Genomic DNA, 18,892 nt, shown 5'->3' on the forward strand with positions numbered 1-18,892 from the left:
TGCTCCCCCGCGGCGGCCCGGCTGAGCGGCGCAGAAGTCAGCCGAGCGCCACGGCGGGAGGCAACAGCGCCCCCTAGAGGCAAGACGTAACGTTACAGCGCTACAGAGTCACAGACATTAGGCTACTATATATATACACACACTAGCCAATTAGCCCATCATACGACAGGATTTTCAGGTCTCTCCTCCACTTCGGTCTCTCTCTCTCTCTTTTTCTCTCTCTCCTCCTACTGCCTTTCCCTTCTCTCTCTCCGCTTTCCTCCACCTCCTGCCTCTCTCTCTCTCTCTCTCTTCTCCCCCTCCTGCCTCTCCTTCGGGGGACCGTGGAGCCCAAATAGCCGTTTACGCCGCTTGCTCCCCCGCGGCGGCCCGGCTGAGCGGTGCAGAAGTCAGCCGAGAGCCACGGCATGAGGTGAAGGACGGGACTCAGGCAACAGCGCCACCCAGAGGGAACAGCCAGCATTTCAGCATTACAGACTCAGGGTATGTCTACACTACAAAGTTAATTCGAACTAACAGCCGTTAGTTCGAATTCACTTTGATAGGCGCTACACAGGCAAACCGCTAGTTTGAACTTAATTCGAACTAGCGGTGGGCTTAATTCGAACTAGGTAAACCTCATTCTACGAGGACTAAGCCTAGTTCGAATTAAGTAGTTCGAATTAAGGGCTGTGTAGCCCCTTAATTCAAACTAGTGGGAGGCTAGCCCTTCCCAGCTTGCCCTGGTGGCCACTCTGGGCACCACCAGGGAAACTCCTCTGTCCCCCTCCCAGCCCCGGAGCCCTTAAAGGGGCATGGTCTGGCTATGGTGCCCGTGCCAGGTGCAAGCCTGCCAACACCCAGCCAGCAGACCCTGCACCTGGCACGGCACGAGCCAGCCACCCGCTGCCAACCAGCCCTTGGCCTCTTCCCGGGACCAGGCTGGCGGCTCCCGGGAGCCTGCCCAGGTCCGCAAGAGGCAGGCGCCCGCCTGGTCTAGTGCGGAGATTGTGGACCTCATCCACGACCTCCGCAGTAGGCACAGGAAAGTGGCCGGCTAGGGCAGGAGAGCTGCCAGCCTGGCCACCCAGGAGCAGGTGTGCATGAAAATCAGGGTGGTCCAGTGAGACCCCCGACCCTGAGCCCTGAGCTTACAATGGCCGTCCTGGGTCAGACCAAAGGTCCATCTAGCCCAGTAGCCTGTCTGCCGACAGCGGCCAACCCTAGGGACCCTGGAGGGGATGGACCGAAGACAGTGACCAAGCCATTTGTCTCGTGCCATCCCTCTCCAGCCTTCCACAAACAGAGGCCAGGGACACCATTTCTACCCCCTGGCTAATAGCACTCCATGGACCCAACCTCCATGCCTTTATCTAACTTCTCTTTAAACTCTGTTATACAGGCAGTCCCTGGGTTACGTACAAGGTAGGGACTGTAGGTTTGTTCTTAAGTTGAATTTGTATGTAAGTCGGAACTGGTACATATTGTAGGGGAAACTCTAGCCAAACATTTCTCCAGAGCTCAGTTTTATTCTCCCACACCTCACTTCCCTCAGTCCTTTATTCTCAAGCTGAGGTGTCTGCTGAGAAAAGCCGCTCCGCGTCTCCCTGGTCTGCTGGGGGGGAGGGCGCTAGCTTCGCATCTCCCTGGTCTGCTGGGGAGGGAAGCAGCTAGTGAGGGGTTGCCTTACCCCATTTGTAAGTAGGGAGCCGATGTAAGTCGGATCCATGTAACCTGGGAACTGCCTGTAGTTCTAGCCTTCGCAGCCTCCTGCAGCAAGGAGTTCCACAGGTTGACTATTTGCTTTGTGAAGAAGAACTTTCTGTTATTAGTTTGAAGCCTGCTACCCATTCATTTCATTTGGTGTCCTCTAGTTCTTCTATTATGGGAACTAATGCGGAACTTTTCTTTATGCACCCTCTCCACACCACTCATGCTTTTATAGACCTCTATCCTATCCCCCCTCAGTCTCCTCTTTTCTAAGCTGAAAAGTCCCAGTCTCTTTAGCCTCTCTTCATATGGGACCTGTTCCAAACCCCTGATCATTTTAGTTGCCCTCCCCTCTCCCACCTCCTTTTCCCAGTCTCCCCGAGTATTGTTCAATAATGAGAGTTTCTATTTTTGAACACGCGTGTCCTTTATTTTGTACATCAGGAAGGGGTAAGTGGAAGGAGGTGAGGGAGGAATGGGGTATGAGCCCTCGATGGGGAGGACTGGGGTGGCTCCTCGGGGTGGAAGCTCTCCTGCAGCCCCCCGATTGACCCCCCCCCCAGATGGCAGCCTGTGGCAAGTGCAGCCAGGCTGATGGCCGAGTGCTGTGATGTGCCGTGTGTGGGCACTTAGGGCACTCCAAGCCAGGACTGCTTTGCAAGCGGGGAACCCCTGAGAACTGTCTGTCCAGGGTGGGGGCCAGATCCTTTTAAGCACAGCCCTCGGCTAGCCTGAGACAGCAGCTCCACGCTCTAAGGCTGTGTCCAGACTCCATGCCTCCGTCGACGGAGGCATGTAGATTAGCCAGATCGGAAGAGGGAAATGAAGCCGCGATTAAAATAATCGCGGCTTCATTTAAATTTAAATGGCTGCCCCGATCTGCCGATCAGCTGTTTGTCGGCAGATCGGGAGAGTCTGGACGCGATGCCCCGACAAAGAAGCCTTTCTTCATCGACACAGGTAAGCCTGGTTTCACGAGGCTTACCTGTGTCGATGAAGAAAGGCTTCTTTGTCGGGGCATCGCGTCCAGACTCTCCCGATCTGCCGACAAACAGCTGATCGGCAGATCGGGGCAGCCATTTAAATTTAAATGAAGCCGCGATTATTTTAATCGCGGCTTCATTTCCCTCTTCCGATCTGGCTAATCTACATGCCTCCGTCGACGGAGGCATGGAGTCTGGACACAGCCTAAGTCCTAACCTGATGCCCTGCCGGCACTGCTTCCGGCCATCCTTAACCTCGGTTCAAGGTCCACTCAATGTGGACATGCTAGTTCGAATTAGCAAAATGCTAATTTGAACTAGTTTTTAGGTCTAGATGCACTAGTTCGAATTAGCGTAGTTCGAATTAACTAATTCGAATTAAGTTAGTTCGAATTAGTGCTGTAGTGTAGACGTACCCTCACAGACATTGGGCTACTGTATTATATATACGATTCCTCCCCAGGGCTTCCTGGGGCTTTAAGTCGAGATAGCGTGTCCACATTAGAGGAGCCTCCGACTAATTTTGAGGCTTCCCTGCAGTGTGGATGCTCTATTTTGACATAAGCTTTTCCAGAAGCTCTCTTCCGGGAAAGCTTATTCCGAAAGAAGCTTGCAGTGTAGACGTACTCAGAGCTCGGGCTTCATAGAGAAGTGCCAAGGCCGAGCCCGGGGGCCCGGCAGGAACCATATAGACCCACAGGAGCAAACGCTCCCTTTCTGCCGCTCCGCCTGGTTCTCTCTCTCATCCCTGAGCTCACAGCAGCACCTGGTGGCGACTTCCATGTCTGTGGCATCCCATTTCGCGTGCTGGGAGGCTGCTCCCACTTACATCACCTCTCGTCGGTGCCTGCCTGTGTGTTTCACCCCTCCGGGTGCCGCTGTGTTATTCCCCTTCTCTTCCAGAGGCCGGGGGCCCTGACAGTGCACAGTCCTCTGTGAACACCCTCCACAAGTACAGTGACCGTATTTGCCACACCAACAACTGGGACACAGGAGCTGCGAGAGGTGTCGGCAGGACGGTGAGTAGGGTCAGCAGGGAGCGGGCATTGAGAGGAGTGGGGGGGGGGGGTGAGTGAGCAGCCTAGAGGTGCAGGATCTTGGCTTGGGGGGTATAAGTGAAGGGCCGCGGTGAGGGGTGTTGGCAGGGCAGTGAGTGAGGGTGCAGGGTGTCAGCAGGGAGGCGAGTGAGTAAGGGGGCTGGGGCTGCGGGGCGTTGGCAGGGTGGCAAGCAGGTGGGCTGGGGGGGTGAGGCATTGGCAGGGCGGTGAGTGCGCAGGCTGGGGGGCAGTGTGGCAGCAGGGGGTGAGCGAGCAGGCTGGAGGTGCGGGGCAGCGGCGGGGGGTGAGCGAGCAGGCTGGGGGTGTGGAGTGTCAGCAGGGCAAGCAAGCAGGCTGGGGCTGCGAGGTGTCGGTGAGCAGGCTGGGTGTGCAGGGTGTCAGTGGGGGGCTGAGCAAGCGGGCTGGGGGTGCAGGGTGTTGGCAGGGTGAGCGAGCGGACTGGGGATGCGAGGTGTCGGTGAGCAGGCTGGGGGTGCAGGGTGTCAGCGAGAGGTCTGGAGGTGCAGGGTGTTGGCAGGGCGAGCGAGCGGACTGGGGCTGTGAGGTGTCAGTGAGCAGGCTGGGGGTGCGGGGTGTCGGTGGGGGGATGAGCAAGCAGGCCGGGGTGTCGGCGAGCGTGCTGGGGGGGCGAGATGTCAGCAGGGCAGTGAGTGGAGGGGTGCAGGAGGGGTGCAGGGTATGGGCAGAGTGGTGAGTGAGGGGGTTGGGGGTGCCAGGTCTGGGCCTCAGGAGAGGGGGGACCACTTGCTTTCACGCAGCCCCCAACACGGTGCCCCAGGCGCTGCCTTTCTCTGCCACTATTGGCCGGACTGCAGCGCAGCAGGAAAAGCCTCCAGGAAACACGTCCCAGTGCTCCTGCTCCCCCAGCCAGAGCAGGGAAACGGCAGCGCATGCAGCCGCTTCTAGCTGTGTGTCTGTAACCGCCACCAGGCAGATTTGAACCAGGGATCTCTGGAGCTGACTATAGGAGCCTCTACCCTCTGAGCTAAAAGCCAGCTGACTCCCAGCCCCTGCTGTCGAGGTCTCTTGTTCTTATCTGTTGCTGTGGTCAGTGGCCCACACTAGGTGTGTGGGTTACACTTCTTCCCCATGAGCTGGATCCGGCGGGGAGCCTCGGGGCTTTCCCTCCTTCCACCAAAATATTGGCATTTCCAGGACATTTCAATGGTTTATGGGGACAATGGGACAGAATATTGGAATTCGAGAGTGTTCTGGAAAATCCGGAACGTACGGTCGGCCTATCCAGGAGCCATTTACTCCCTCTCCGAGCTCATTCAAAACACTGAAACCAGCATGAGCCTAGATCTGGGGCAAACGCCTAGAGGGCTATTTACTGCCCTGCAGCCACAGACCTCTTGGACTTGCCAGACTGAACCAGATCACACCCGGACGGTTTCCGTGCGTGCTGACAGCACCAGAGGGTCTGGACCCCAGTAGTGAGCAGTCATCAGATAATCTGCCCCCCTCACGTATACAAAAGGTTTTTTCCTGGCTCCTGTCGGAGACCCGCTCATGCTCTGAATCGTGCGGCTTTACAGCCCCAAGTAAACTCTGGGTGTCTTGACCCTCCTGCTACTCTGGAGAGAGTCTCTCGTCGTCCCTGTGTGTGTCTCGGTCTGTTTGGGATTCAGCTAAGCCCGGCGCCCCGGGCAGCAGTGAGTCCTGCAGATGGTTACAGCTGCTCGTGAGAACAAGAGACCCATGTTGTTTATTTGCTTTGGTTTGGTCTGAGTTTCCCACAACCCCAGTTTCAGTGACTGGCCTGCAGTTTGGGTGTTGTGAGACGGGGAGAGCAGATCGGCCACCTGACGTCTCTTCTCCGGCCCAGTGTCACAGACTGGGCATGCCCGGCCCCTTCTTAGCCTCTAACTGAGTGCTGCTCCCTGTGCATGTCTCAGGCTCTGTGGACAAGGTCGTCTCTCTACCTCCCTGCTCCCCACAACAGGCCGGCCTTGGGCCATAGTCAGTACAACAACCCTTCTCCCAGGTAGGAGGCCCAGAGCCCGGGTCCTTCAGGGCGGCGGCCTGAATCAGTTATCACACCTTTTCCTTAGGGCAGTGAGGCCTGACAGCCCCAGCCAGTAGCGGTGCCCCCTGTAATCAGGGCAGTAAGGCCTAGCAGCCAGAGTCAGTATCAAACACTCCCTGTTCCAAGGCAGTAAGGCCTAGTGGCCAAAGTCCACAGGCACAGCTGTAGCGCCCACCTTGGGGGTTAATGGGGTGGCAGGACCCAAGCCCTCCCTCTCCACCAGGTCCCAGCCCAGAGCCCTGTCACCACCATTAGCTCAGCGGGGAATCCTCCCACAACACGTTAAGTTCTCAGGGCTCCAGCTCCCCGCCCCAGGCTACTTCCTACCCACCTCCCTGACGTCGGCTTCGTCTCCCATTGCGTTTCTCCAGCCGTTCCCCCGACTGGCTTCCGCAGTTCAGTCCTCCTGTAGCTCCTCCTGTAGAGCACTGGTAGCACCTCCTTCCTCCGCAGCAGTCATGCCGGACTGAGCTGATCCACCAGCCTTTATACCTGTCCGTGGCTGGAGCATGCCCAGTAGGGCAGGGGGTGGGGCTCTCGCTGCCAGGTAGCCCTGGTTCACTCTTTCATGCCCAGTGCGGGGTTGGTACGCCCCGTCACACCCAGTCATTCTTAGTTGAGCTTCCAGAGGCCTCCTGCTCGATATACGGGACCCTGGCATGGGGCAAGAGGCCACCCCTTTGATATGGCCACAGAGAACACCTGGTACAGAGGAGGGGGCCGCACGGGGCCTTTGGAGTGGGCAAAGGGTGTTCTACATGGCGTCCCTGCTGTGGGGAAATGGAGCCACATGGAGACCCTGGTAGGAGTAAGGGGTCACATGAGGCCCCTAGTATGGGAAAGGGGGTGTCAAGGCTGTTCCCCACTCTGGCACTATGAACGAAGAAGGTGGGAGCCCGCAAGAGCCTCTCCAGGCACTGGTTACAAAAACTTCCCCCCAAAATACTAATACCCAGATTTGGGGGATTTCGCTGCCACCATCAAGTGCTTGTTGATCCCTAACAAACCAGGGGTGAAGACTTGAAACCAACCCCGGAGGTACCCCAAACTCTTTTGCCCCCAAAGAGCTTGAAAAAGAAGCTGCAGTCTCTGGTAGCTGACCCCTCAGTCAGAGGCCTGCAGACAGTGCTTTTCGGTGACGGTGCGCACCGATACGGCGTACCGGCACCTTTGTTTGTGAGCGTTCACGCCCTGCTGCTTTCCTCAGCACAGCCCCCGGCCCTAGGAGTGCTCGCGCCGTGGTGCACGGCTTAGCTGGGCTGGCGGGGGGGCTAAAAAGCAGCATGCGGCTCCATTGTTGGGGTGGAAAAGTAGCACATGGCTCAGCTAGGCAGCGCAGGTGGAACAACGGTGCACGGCTTAGCTGGGCTGGGGGGAGGGCAGAAAAGCAGCGGGCAGCTCAGCCGGGCTGGGGGGACTCATTGAACCGACACTGAAGGCGCAGCAAGGAGGGGGCAGTTGCCCTGGGCCCAGCGCGAGTTGGGGTGAGACCAGCGCGCACACCACACAGGCCCACGTGATGCATAGAGCAATGAGCCAGGAGTTAGGCCACATGCTGCCTCCCTGTACGCAGGAGCGGCCACTTTGAAGGTAAGGTTACCTTACCCGTCTCGTCCCTCTGATGCCTGGCTCTGGGGGAGGGGAGTTTGGTTGGGGGGAGGGCGCTGGGGTGCCTGGCTCTGGGGAGGGGTGGGAGCATTGGAATGGGAGGCAGGGTGAGGATGTCTGGCTCTGACAGAGGAGTCAGTTTTGGTCCTAGCAGTGCTTTCTTTGTGACTGTACACCCCTATTTTCCTAGCATACTGTAAATGAATGGCATTCCCTCGGGCATACCAGCACCTATTGGCATTTATTTTTCTGGGGATTGGCTCCCGACAGAAGCCTGCTTGGGATATGTGGGTATTAAAAGGGCCACGACCACATTTTGGTCCCCAGTGTGGCTTTTCTTTTGCTCAACAACTTTCCTCTGGAGTACCGGCACCTTTTTTCTTACAAAAAAGGCACGGCCTGCAGATACCCCCAGACAGACCTTCCAGGACACAAGAATCAAATCCTCACCTTCAAAAAAGTGATTTTTATTACAAAACAAAAGATAAACTTGATCAAGTATACTTGGCTGCTAGATTTTACCAAGCAACTGAGGAAATCAAATTTTAAAAAAAAACAGAGAAAAGAGTCTTGGCACAATGTTTAGCTGATAAGGGGAGAGGGGAGGCATAGAATCATACAGAGCAGTTCAAACCAAACCACAAAATAAAGAAAAATTACCCTGAATGCAACTAGATACACATTTCCCTGGTCCTCACTTCTAATTTTCTTTTTGTTCGGTCCGCTCCCATGCCCTGAATTCCATGGGGACATGGTAGTTCTGCTTGGGTTTAAATCATTCTGTCTCTCTCAGCTCCTGGTGTTAACTCTCCCAGACAACGAAAGCAGGCCGGGAATCTATATCCAATTCAAATTTCAAGCCTCTATCTCGATTGACTCTCCCGGCCCCCTGGCCAACACCTTTGCTAGGTACCTGAGTTAACCCCTTAGTCACTGGGTGCTGGTCAACACTCCCCCGTTTATGACACGCCCCCCCCAAATCACAGATGGTGCTGGACAGGCTGGGCCACATTGGCTGAGATTTCTTCCTGGAAGTCTTGGATAAAACATAGTTAATAAGTACATGCACACTCTGTATTTACTACTGAATACAGGAGAATGAAACAAACCCCTTCCACATCTGTGGAGCACAATGACTGATATACAGGGAGAGTCCTACATAGCCTCACTGGAGAGGGCATCAGCCACTTTCTTGGAAGCTCCTGACGTGTGTTGTACGTCAAAGTCGAAGTCTTGGAGAGCCAAACTCCACCGAAGGAGTTTCCCGTTAGTCGTTTTGGCTGAATGAAGCCACTGAAGAGCAGAATGGTCGGTCTGCAGAAAAAAGCGTCGTCCCCACACATATGTCATAGCTTCTCTAGAGCTTACACAATAGCATCGCACTCCTTCTCTGAGACACACCAGTGGTTTTCTCTCTCAGATGGTTTTTTGCTCAGAAACATGACTGGGTGAAGTTGTTAATCTGGTCCCGTCTGCAACAAACTGCCCCCACACCTCGCTCGGACGCATCTGTAGTGACAGTGAAAGGCTTGTCATACTCTGGGCAATGCACCTGCAACCTTCTAAAGGCTTGTGGATAATCTACTAGCCGGATGTGGGGAATTTGCCCTGGTCTATCTAGACAATGTGGCCGTTTTCTGGGGTCCTTAGTACAGGGTCTGGCATCAGGGGCAGCCTTAAGCTGGTTAAAAGCTTCTTGGCACTGATCAGTCCATTGGACTGTGTTTGGTTGCTTCTTTCTGGTCAGGTCAGTTAGTGGAGCGGTGATTTCACTGTAGTACGGTACAAATCGCCTATAATACCCGGCCAAGCCTAAGAAGAATTGGACCTGGGTTTTTTACTTAGGGACAAGCCAATTTTGTATAGCCTCTAGCCTTAGACTATAGGGGATTGATAGTTCCTTGACCCACCTGGTGTCCAAGGTAAGTTACCTTGTTTAGGCCAATTTGAAATGTTTTAGCCTTAACCATTAGCCCTGCCTCCTTTATGCGTTGGAAGACAGCTTGGAGGGGTTCTAGGTGTTCTGCCCATGACACATTGTCTAGATAGACCAGTGCAAATTCCCCACATCCAGCTAGTAGATTATCCACAAGCCTTTGGAAAGTTGCAGGTGCATTGCGCAGCCCGAAAGGGAGAATATAAAAAACTCATAGGCTGTGTCTAGACTACATGGCTCCATCGATGGAGCCATGTAGATTAGGGTTGTAGGCAAAGGCAAATGAAGCTGCGATTTAAATGATCGCGGCTTCATTTAAATGTACATGGCTGCCGCGCTGAGCCGACAAACAGCTGATCAGCTTTTTGTCCGCTCAGCGCGCTAGTCTGGACGCTCCCCTGCCGACATCAAAGCCCTTTGTCGGCAGCCCCGTTATTCCTCGTGGGATGTCCACACTGGGGAAAAAATTGTTGAAAAGAAAAAAGGGGGAGACCAGCATTGTTAAGCAAAAAAAAAAAAAAAAGTGGCACTACGCCTTTAAATGGCCCCGTGCTCCTCACTGCCCTGCCCCCGCCAGATGCAGCAGGGAAAATTGTCCCCACTGGGCTTCCATCTGAGAGAAATAGGAAATACGGGACATTTCACATGTCTGGTATTTTCTGGGTTTTTTTACCGGACAGGGGACCTAAATAATGGACAGTCCGGGCAAAAACTAGACACCCCTCGGTGTCACTTAGGAAGGGTTGGTTGCTCCAGGGCTACTCTGCCCAACCGCAAAAGCATGCGCTGGGCTGTTTCCCTGCCCTATTCAGCCTCGCTATCCAGTTGCCTCGAAAGGCCAGGGAAAAAACAAAACACTCTTTGGTTTGGACTCTCTGGCTGTGCAAATGTTACCTTCTGTGTGCCTTTACCCAAGGCAGCAACAGAAAAGAAGAAGGAGAAGAAGAAAAAACCCTCCAAAACTTCCAAACAGCAAAACAGAAGAAAAAAAAATGTGTGCTTTTAAAATCCGGAGGTCAGTGTTCCTGGTTCAAAATGATCCCACCGCTCCCACCATGTCATGGCTGTTCCCAACTCTGTCACGATGAATGCAGAAGGTGGGAGCCCCAAGAAAGCTTCAAAACCTTACCTCTACAGGCACTGGCTTCAAAAACTCTCCCCTCCCCCAAATCCTAATACCTAGATTTTGGGGATTTCACTGCCACCATCAAGTGCTTTTTGATCCCTAAAAAAACAGGGGTGAACACTTGAAACCACCCTCAGGGATTGCCCCCAAAAGAGCTTGAAAAAGAAAAGACAAAAACAAGTTGCAGTCTCTGGTAGCTGACCCCTCAGTCAGAGGCCTGCAGATACCCAAAGACAGACCTTCCAGGACACACGAATCAAATCCTCACTTTAAAAAAAAAAAATTTAAAAAAAAATTTAAAAAAAAAGATAAACTGATCAAGCATACTTGGTTGCTAGATTTTACTGAATAGCTGAGGAAATCAAATTTTAAAAAACCAGAGAAAAAAGCCTTGGCACAATGTTTAGATGATAAAGGGGGAGAGGGAGGCCTAGACTCACACAGAGCAGTCCAAACCAAACCACAAAATAAACAAAAATGACCCTGAATGCGACTAGACTCACATTGCCCTGGTCCTCACTTCTAATTTTCTTTTTGTTTAGTCCACTCCCATGCCCTGAATTCCATGGGGACATGGTAGTTCTGCTTGGGTTTAAATCATTCTGTCTCAGCTCCTGTTGTTAACTCTCCCAGACAACGAAAGCAGGCTGGGAATCTATATCCAATTCAAGTTTCAAGCCTCTATCTTGATTGACTCTCCCGGCCCCCTGGCCAACACCTTTGCTAGGTACCTGAGTTAACCCCTTAGTCACCGGGTGCTGGTCAACACTCCCCCGTTCATGACAAGGGAACGCACTGAACCCCTGGCTCACAGGAAAAGGGACATGGCCCCCAATAAGCAGGAAATGGGGTACACTGAGCTCTCTGTATGCAGAAAGGAGGAAATGGGTATGCATAAGAGCCACTGGTTGGGGAGAAAGAGGCGACCCTCGTATGGAAGGACAGGGAAGTAGGGATCACATGGGACCGGTGTGTGAGGAAGTATGTTCTGGGGGGGACATTGCTGTGAGTACCTATTCAAGGCAAACTGCTTGGAAACAGAGTTTCCGCAGCCCAAGACAGAGGCTCCTTCACTGTAAGGCAAACCAAACCCGTCCAAAAGAAAACTTCTGTTTCCCCTCTCTGGCTGACAAGAAGTCACACTCACAATTCCCTCAGACACTCCAGTTCTCTGATAACGCTCCTTATAGAGACGGGAGGTTAATAAAAACCTATGTCATCAAATACAAGTTTCTTCGGACTTCAAGGATCAGCCACATGCCCAGGTCTAGTTATAACTTAGGAGCTCACCCAAAAATCACGCTGGCAGCGCATCGTTTAGAATTTTAAAAAAGACAAGGAGAGAAAGAATTGTGAAAGGAATCCAATACATCCAGCAATTGCAAAGTTCTTGGTGCAAGCTTGTAGCAGTGCTGGCATAAGTCAGGTCTTTGGAGAACAGCCACAGCCTGGATGGATCGTTCAGATCTTCGTCTAGAGCTTCAGTTTGTAGCAAAGTGGTCAGAAGAAGGACTGAAGACAAAAATGGAAGGATATCCAGGGCCATGTGGACGGAATCCCATTGTTCTTGCTGTGGAAAAGTACATCAACAAGATGGTGTCTGGAGTCACATGGGCAAGTCACCGGTCCGTGCACGACTCAGCTCTTAGCAGGGAGAAGCCATTGTTCTCATGCTAGTCTGAACATTCTCAGGAAGGCTTCCCAGATGTGGATTGACACGTCTCAATGCCCATTGTCGGGCAAGGACTGGTATTCAGCCTGCATAGTCCCCTCACAAAACGTTGATCAAACCCAGTGTGGGCTTCTTTTGTTTAGTTTGGAAAAAAGAAGATTAAGGGGGGACATGATAGCGGTTTTCAAATATCTAAAAGGGTGTCACAAGGAGGAAGGCGAAAATTTGTTCCTCTTGGTTTCTGAGGACAGGACAAGGAGTAATGGGCTTAAAGTGCAGCAGGGGAGGTTTAGATTGGACATTAGGAAAAAATTCCTAACTGTCAGGGTGGTCAAATATTGGAATAAATTGCCAAGGAAGGTGGTGGAATCTCCCTCTCTGGAGATATTTAAGAACAGGTTAGATAGACATCTGTCAGGGATGGTGTAGACGGAGCTTGATCCTGCCTTGAGGGCGGGGGGCTGGACTCGATGACCTCTCGAGGTCCCTTCCAGTCCTAGTATTCTATGATTCTATGATTCTCCCAGAAACAAACTTTTGAAATAAAAGTGCATAGCCCATGTTCATAGTCTCAAATGCAAAATGATAGATGTGTCTGAATGGCATAACCAGCAAGTTGTGAGCTTTCCATAGACACCTCACTGGACACAGCTTGTACAAGAGTTGCTGCAAACACATAACTGAGGTTACACCAGGGATCTAGATGGTCATATTTTAATCAGATAATGTCACTGAGCAGCTGCTAGTGTCTCAGGAGAGGCAAGTGCAGCCATCCAGCCACGAGACCCTGTGCAGAGCACTGAAACCAACTCTAAAGCAGGGAGGGGCCACTAAGTTACAGGAGTGATTATTTGAGGAATCTTCCAGCTCCCAACCCTTCCACCGCTACAAAATTAACACCCTACCCCAAAGCCCAGCCAGTGACCAGAATGGACCCCTGCCAGCCCCAGGAGCAAGGAACAGGAATGCAGACATCCCTTATCCCTGGGGTCCTCCCGGCTATGTCTATGTCAACTCACAGGGCCATAGCCAAACAGGATTATGAATTCGCTTTACCAGTGTCAATTAGGGATAGTTGCTTTTATTAATCTCACTACATCACTACTATTACAGGGATAATGCTGCCCTATGGTTACACAGCTACTGCAAAGGGACACATCAATAAGCATAGGCAGAGCAATGCACAAGAGAGTAACAGGCTGTCAGGGGGTACGCCCCTGACAGGGGTTTCGGCCTCCTACTACAGGCCTACACAGTACCCACAGTCCCAACGTAAAAGTCTCGGCCCCTCTATCAGGGCATATAGAGTAACCAAAATCCCCAAAAGTCTCGGCCCTGCTCTCAGGGCATATACGGTACTCCAGCCTAGTTCTGGGGAAAAGCCTCTTCAGGCCCGAGTGACTCCCTCTCCACCGGGTCCCGGCCCAGGGCCCTGTGGGCAGGGACTCAAGGTCCTGCCAGCTTGGTGGGGAATCCAGCCACTACGCACCAAGCTGGATTAGGAAACCTCTGCCCTGGGCCGCTTCCTACCACCCTAGCACCCCCCCCCCCTTTTGTAGCCTGTCTGTCTGTGCGGTGGTCCTTACCGGGGCTGGAGTTGGCAGAGCAGGTGTGCCCATTACTCCGCAGGGTTGGGGTCGGCTTCACTCCCGGGGTCCCACACCCGCCTTCAGTTGAGTCCGAGATGCCGCAGGAACACTGGATTTGCAACCTGGCTCCTCCTGACCTCTAGCTGCTATCCCCTCTGCTGGGCCACTGCCTGCTTTATATACTGGCCCGGCCGGGAGCATGCCCAGCAGGGCTGTAAGGGCGGGGCCCTTTCAGCCAGCTGGGCCTGGGCTACTCTCCGCCCTTTAGTGTGGGGCTTGTTCGCCCCATCACACAGGCACTTAGAAATGCTTACTCCCCTTCAGTCTGTGGGGAGTCCCGTTCCTTTCACCTTGCACCAGGTTACAGTAGATGTGGCTCCAGCTGAGGGAATCCAGGGCACCCTCTGAGGTCTAGGTCCCTGGTGAGACCCACCAGGCACGAGACTCCCTACACTACTTATACTACAGTTGTTTACCAGTTGTGCACGTACTGACTTAATGCCACTCTTAACATTCTCATGAGTTGAGCCGGAGGTCAAACTTGTTTACCTCTTAGTAGTTTCCAGCTCAAGGCATGGGGTAAAGCTGATAAGGACCAGCTGCTGTTTGCACTTGCAGGGTCCCAGTCTATGTACTTCAAAGATGGGAACTTTCATCCTAGCCTGCTAAGCTGCAGGCCCTAAGTGTTAGTTTTTCTGTGACAGTCTACACTGCAGCTGGGAAAACAGACAAGCACTGGGTTGCCAGAAATAGCAGCATGTGTGAGTACGAGCCTGGTCTAGCCATACAGACACAAGCCTGCCTGAGCACTTGGATCCATCCTTGAATGACTATATGGGAGGCTTCTGTCAGACACAGTGTAGACAGGCCCCTAGCAGACCTTGCCATGCCAAAGGCTAGAAATGAAGTTCCACAGCTTAGCCACAGACCTTGGGATGCCTTCTCCTCACAAGGGCTGCACAAAGGGAGGAGTGAATCTAAGAAAGCTGAAGGAAAAGAAGGAGACATGGAAGAGGACAAAGGATGAACGAGGGAAGCAGTGGCGGAGAGAAAAGAAAAAAGAAGGCGCGAGAGAAGGAATGGAAGACAGGGGGCAGCAGACAATGTCCCTGTGGATGGGTCTGTGCCCTCCCACTTCTCTTAGCCTTGAAGCAGATTTTCCTGCCTGCCTGGACCCAGTTTCACCTGCTGCAGTTCCACACCCTTCCCCTGTAGGTCCTGGCTGTGGCCGGAGGAGTCGCTGGCTGACCTGTCCTTGCTGGACCCCGGACAGCACCCCCTTCTGCAGCACAGGACAGCGGTACAGGCCTGCCGGAAGCGGGGGTCAAAGAAGGCGTAGAGGAAGGGGTTGATGCAGCTGTTGATGTAGGCCACGCAGGTGCAGTAGGGGTGCAAGTTATTGAGGAAGGCGTGGAAACCACAGGACCAGGGCATCATGTCCATGTCCATCAGCACATAGATGGTCTGCCCCAGGTGGAAGGGCAGCCAACAGAGGGCAAAAGTGGCCACCAGCACGATGATGACGCTCAGCAGCCGTTTCCTCTTCCTCATCTCCTCGCCGTGCTCCTTCCGGAAGTGGTCAGCGATGGTGCGGGCGATGAAGAAGTAGCAGGTCAGCATGACGACAAAGGGGACCACGAAGCCCAGCATGGTGGAAGACAGGCCCAGCCCCACTTCCCAGGCCCCCTCGGTCCCGTTGGCCACCATGTCTGAGTAATCCATGTAGCACGTCACCTTGGTTTCCCCCGGTAGCACCGATGCTCGCCGGAGGATCATGGCTGGCAAAGCCAAAATGGCCGCCAAGGCCCACAAGGCAACGGTGGCCACCAGCCCGCTGGCCCTCCACCTCATCTTGGCATTAGCCATGGGCCGCACGATGGCCAAGTAGCGGTCAATGCTGAGGCCCATCAGGCAGAAGACGCTGGCGTACATGTTGACGAAGACCAGGTAACTGCTGAGCTTACAAGCGAAGGACCCGAAGGGCCAGTGGTAGCCCAGCCAGGTGTAGGCAGCCCAAAGAGGCAGGGTGACAACGAAGGTCAGGTTAGCCATGGCGAGGTTGGCGATGAAGGTGTCGGACAAACGCCGTTTCTCCTGCCCTCCTCGGAAGATGGTCCACAGCACCAAGCCGTTGCCAGTGGTACCCAGCAGGAAAACCAGCAGGTAGATGGTGGGGATGAGCACCAGGGACGGGCTCCACTCCTCGTAATCACAGTCACTTGTCTGGTTGTCGCCATAGGCCTCCCAGTACAGCTGCTCCTCCATGCTTCAGAGATCCCAGCGCCAGGGGTGGCAGAAGGATGCTAGGAGCAAGGAGGTTCTTCTGGCCCCGAAGGTCTCTCGGGCTCTGCAGCTCTGTCGGGACCTGGTGCTACCGGGCAAATGCTCCGGGCCCCTCTGACTTCCCAGCCACCTCCTTGCCCTCTGCGCTGGGCAGACAGCCTGACTCCTCGTCTCCACTCAGCTCATTTCTCTTCTCCTCGGCTTCCTTCCTAACGCCTCAGACAGATGTGGTCAGAGCCCTTCTGCATTCTCTCACACAATTGCCACTGTTCCTTTCCATCAACCCCTCAGCTTTGTGAAATTAAACCTCAATAGCATTCATCACCATGTACTTCTGACAGGTTTCCACCACCCTTTTAGGGCTTAAAACTCACCCTCCAGCTCCATTTCTGTTCCTCTTGAGGTTTGGCACTTTTGGCTACCTGAAAGGAAAAAAAATGTATTAAGTATTTATATTTGGCATGGGGAATACAGGCAGTCCCCGGGTTACATGGATCCGACTTACATCGGATCCCTACTTACAAATGGGTGAGGCAACCCCGCACTAGCTGCTTCCCCCCAGCAGACCAGGGAGACGCGAAGCTAGCGCCCCCCCCCCCCCCCCCAGCAGACCAGGGAGACGCGGAGCGGCTTTTCTCAGCAGACACCTCAGCTTGAGAATAAAGGACTGAGGGAAGTGAGGTGTGGGAGAATAAAACTGAGCTCTGGAGAAATGTTTGGCTAGAGTTTCCCCTACAATATGTACCAGTTCCGACTTACATACAGATTCAACTTAAGAACAAACCTACAGTCCCTATCTTGTACGTAACCCGGGGACTGCCTGTAAGTAAAAAAGAACATTTAAAAGAGTTAGGAGTTATTTCAAAATAAATAAAATATTACAAGGAAAAATATAAAAGTTAAGAGAGGAGCATTTTTAAAAACTTTCAAATTCTCAATATAAAAGTAGGTTAAGTAAAGAACATTTAAAATTATTATTTTGAAACATTAAATAAACATATAAAGAAAGGTTAAGCAATAGCACATGGCAGAAAAGGGAATTTTATATTATTTTATTCTAAAGTGAAGATTGTTTAGTAAGAACACGATAAAAACAACTTTAGAGAAAAGATTTTTTATATATAGGGAGGCTAAGAGAGAAACATTTTGAAAAAAATATTAAATAAGGATGGGTGAGGAAAAGAGCATTTTAAGAGAGTTATTTTGGAACATTAAAAAAGAAAAATATAAAAACAGGCTAAAAGAGAACACACAGAAGAAAAGGGGGAATTTAAAGAGGGGCAAAGACAGCACATGGCTGAGGAAGAGAAAGAGCTAAGGACAGAAAAGCAGCAACAGAGAGGGGGAGAAGCCAGAAGCTTACCCTTGTGGCTGTCCCTGGGGAAAGAGAGAGCTCCCAAGGCACACGGCCTCCCAACATTAGTTATCCCCACCTCAGCTGGTCTAATCTGAACCTGTTCTACAGCTGTGTCATAAAATACTTTTTCCTGAGCCAATCCGCTAGTCCCAAGATTATGAAACAAGGTCCATCACCCTCTGCTCCCCTCACTAGATAACTAACTTATCTAAAAAAACAGCCCTCATGTTAAATGTCAAAAAAAGTTATTTTTTGACATTTAACACCACATGTTTAGCCAATGTTAAAAGTGGGGGAGAGGTTGAGGCAGGGAGATGGAAGGGAGGTTCTTCAGCTATCTCTGAGCGTCATGCGGTCACCAAGCGGTGGATTTTATCTTTTACAAACAGTAAATGGAATAAAATACTTGTTATCCCCTTCACAAAGTGCCCGTGTAATCTCGCCATTTCTTAATCAATGTTTAAAAAGCTAGAAAAGAAAAGAAGTAAGCAAGATAACAGGATGCTCCCTCGAACATGACTTGGGCAGATTACAGTGCATTGATCATTATCAGAATTAAACTCTTTTAAGTTCATATTTTGGCCCTGAGCTGGAGAGCTTGCCAGCTTATACAAGTTTCATCAGTGCAGTACAACACTTCCTCTGTGGGTCTTTTTTGCCCATCAGTCACAAATGGGGAAACTGACTTGTCGGAAGTGACATGAAAAGCCAGTGGTAACACTAGGAATTGAAACCCTGGTGAGTACTCTACTCACTATACGCTCTGCTGTGCCATGCAACGATATCTGTTCAAAATCCCCCTACCCAAGAGAGTCACACCCTTTCAAAGCCCGCGTGTCGAACAGGTCGGAGGCACTTCTGAAATTTTTAACCCCCGCCATGTGGACCAAGAGCATACGATCCCACTCGCTGACACAGCTGGATGGATGGATGCTGTAATGGACACACCTGGGAGCGATGCCCACACTGACACCAGCTTTGTCTGGCTACTATCCCGGGACAGAAATGGTTACCACAGCGCTGCCCAGGGCTTCTTCCTAGTGTGCGCACCACCTGCCTCAGTGGCCTGTGAGCAGGATTCATCATCGAATTTGAGCTGCTAGTTGGGCCATTTACTTCCCCAGCCCATGGCAGGTACTGATGTGGCCTGCAATGTGAATGCTGATCCCTGCCGCCTGAGTATCGCTGACCAGGCATTTTCCAACGGAACATTTTCCCATCAGAAAACGCCAGGTTGATGATGCAAACTTTTTAAGGGGAGCACATCCGTTCCCTTCTAATCCTGCTGGGTGGGGGCGGAGTTTGGAGATTTGGATCAGGCTGAAATGTTGCGTTTTGTCACATATCGACATGGAACGTTTGGATTTTAATTTTGTTTCAGAACGGCTTTTTCTTTCAACGTGTCGTTTATTTTATCGGCTTCTTTGCCCCCAAATCAGGCGGGGACGTTTCATTTCTTCATCTCCGCGCGGAACTTTCTGACTGAGCGGAGGGAAGTTTGGTTTCGGAATTCTGGCGCAGGGGAAATGTCTGTTGTTGTTTCATTAAAAAAAAAACAAATT

General features: G+C 52.3%; 2 protein-coding genes across 4 annotated transcripts in view; one reads left to right on the forward strand and one right to left on the reverse strand.

Annotated features, from left to right (window-relative positions):
- Positions 1-3,488: 3,488 nt before the first annotated feature.
- LOC102463971 (mas-related G protein-coupled receptor member H-like) overlaps positions 3,489-18,892 on the forward strand; it is a 30,961-nt gene continuing 15,557 nt past the window's right edge. For both annotated transcript variants that reach the window (XM_006116925.4, XM_014570390.3), the window contains exon 1: positions 3,489-3,691. The gene's annotated coding sequence lies outside the window, so the exon portion shown is untranslated. The remainder of the gene's footprint in view (positions 3,692-18,892) is intronic.
- Positions 6,028-17,529, reverse strand: LOC102450075 (apelin receptor). 2 transcript variants are annotated; one of them, XR_016349722.1, is made up of 3 exons: positions 17,337-17,529; positions 13,688-16,395; positions 6,029-11,999 (listed from the first exon to the last, which is right to left on the reverse strand). XR_016349722.1 is itself a non-coding variant. In XM_075928579.2 (2 exons), exon 2 carries the CDS (start codon positions 15,953-15,955, stop codon positions 14,831-14,833), a length of 1,125 nt encoding a protein of 374 aa, XP_075784694.2. In that variant the 5' UTR covers positions 15,956-16,395; positions 17,337-17,529; the 3' UTR covers positions 6,028-14,830. The 2 variants fall into 2 exon arrangements, 1 of the variants encoding a protein (XP_075784694.2); XM_075928579.2 differs by having other exon boundaries at positions 6,028-16,395.

This window comes from Pelodiscus sinensis, chromosome 5 (assembly GCF_052426305.1).
Source record: "Pelodiscus sinensis isolate ZL-2025 chromosome 5, ASM5242630v1, whole genome shotgun sequence".
Taxonomy (NCBI): domain Eukaryota; kingdom Metazoa; phylum Chordata; order Testudines; family Trionychidae; genus Pelodiscus; species Pelodiscus sinensis.

What these genes read in the sequence shown, in the direction of transcription:
- LOC102450075 (XM_075928579.2), bottom strand. Translation starts at nt 15,955, where the DNA reads ATGGAGGAGCAGCTGTACTGGGAGGCCTATGGCGACAACCAGACAAGT.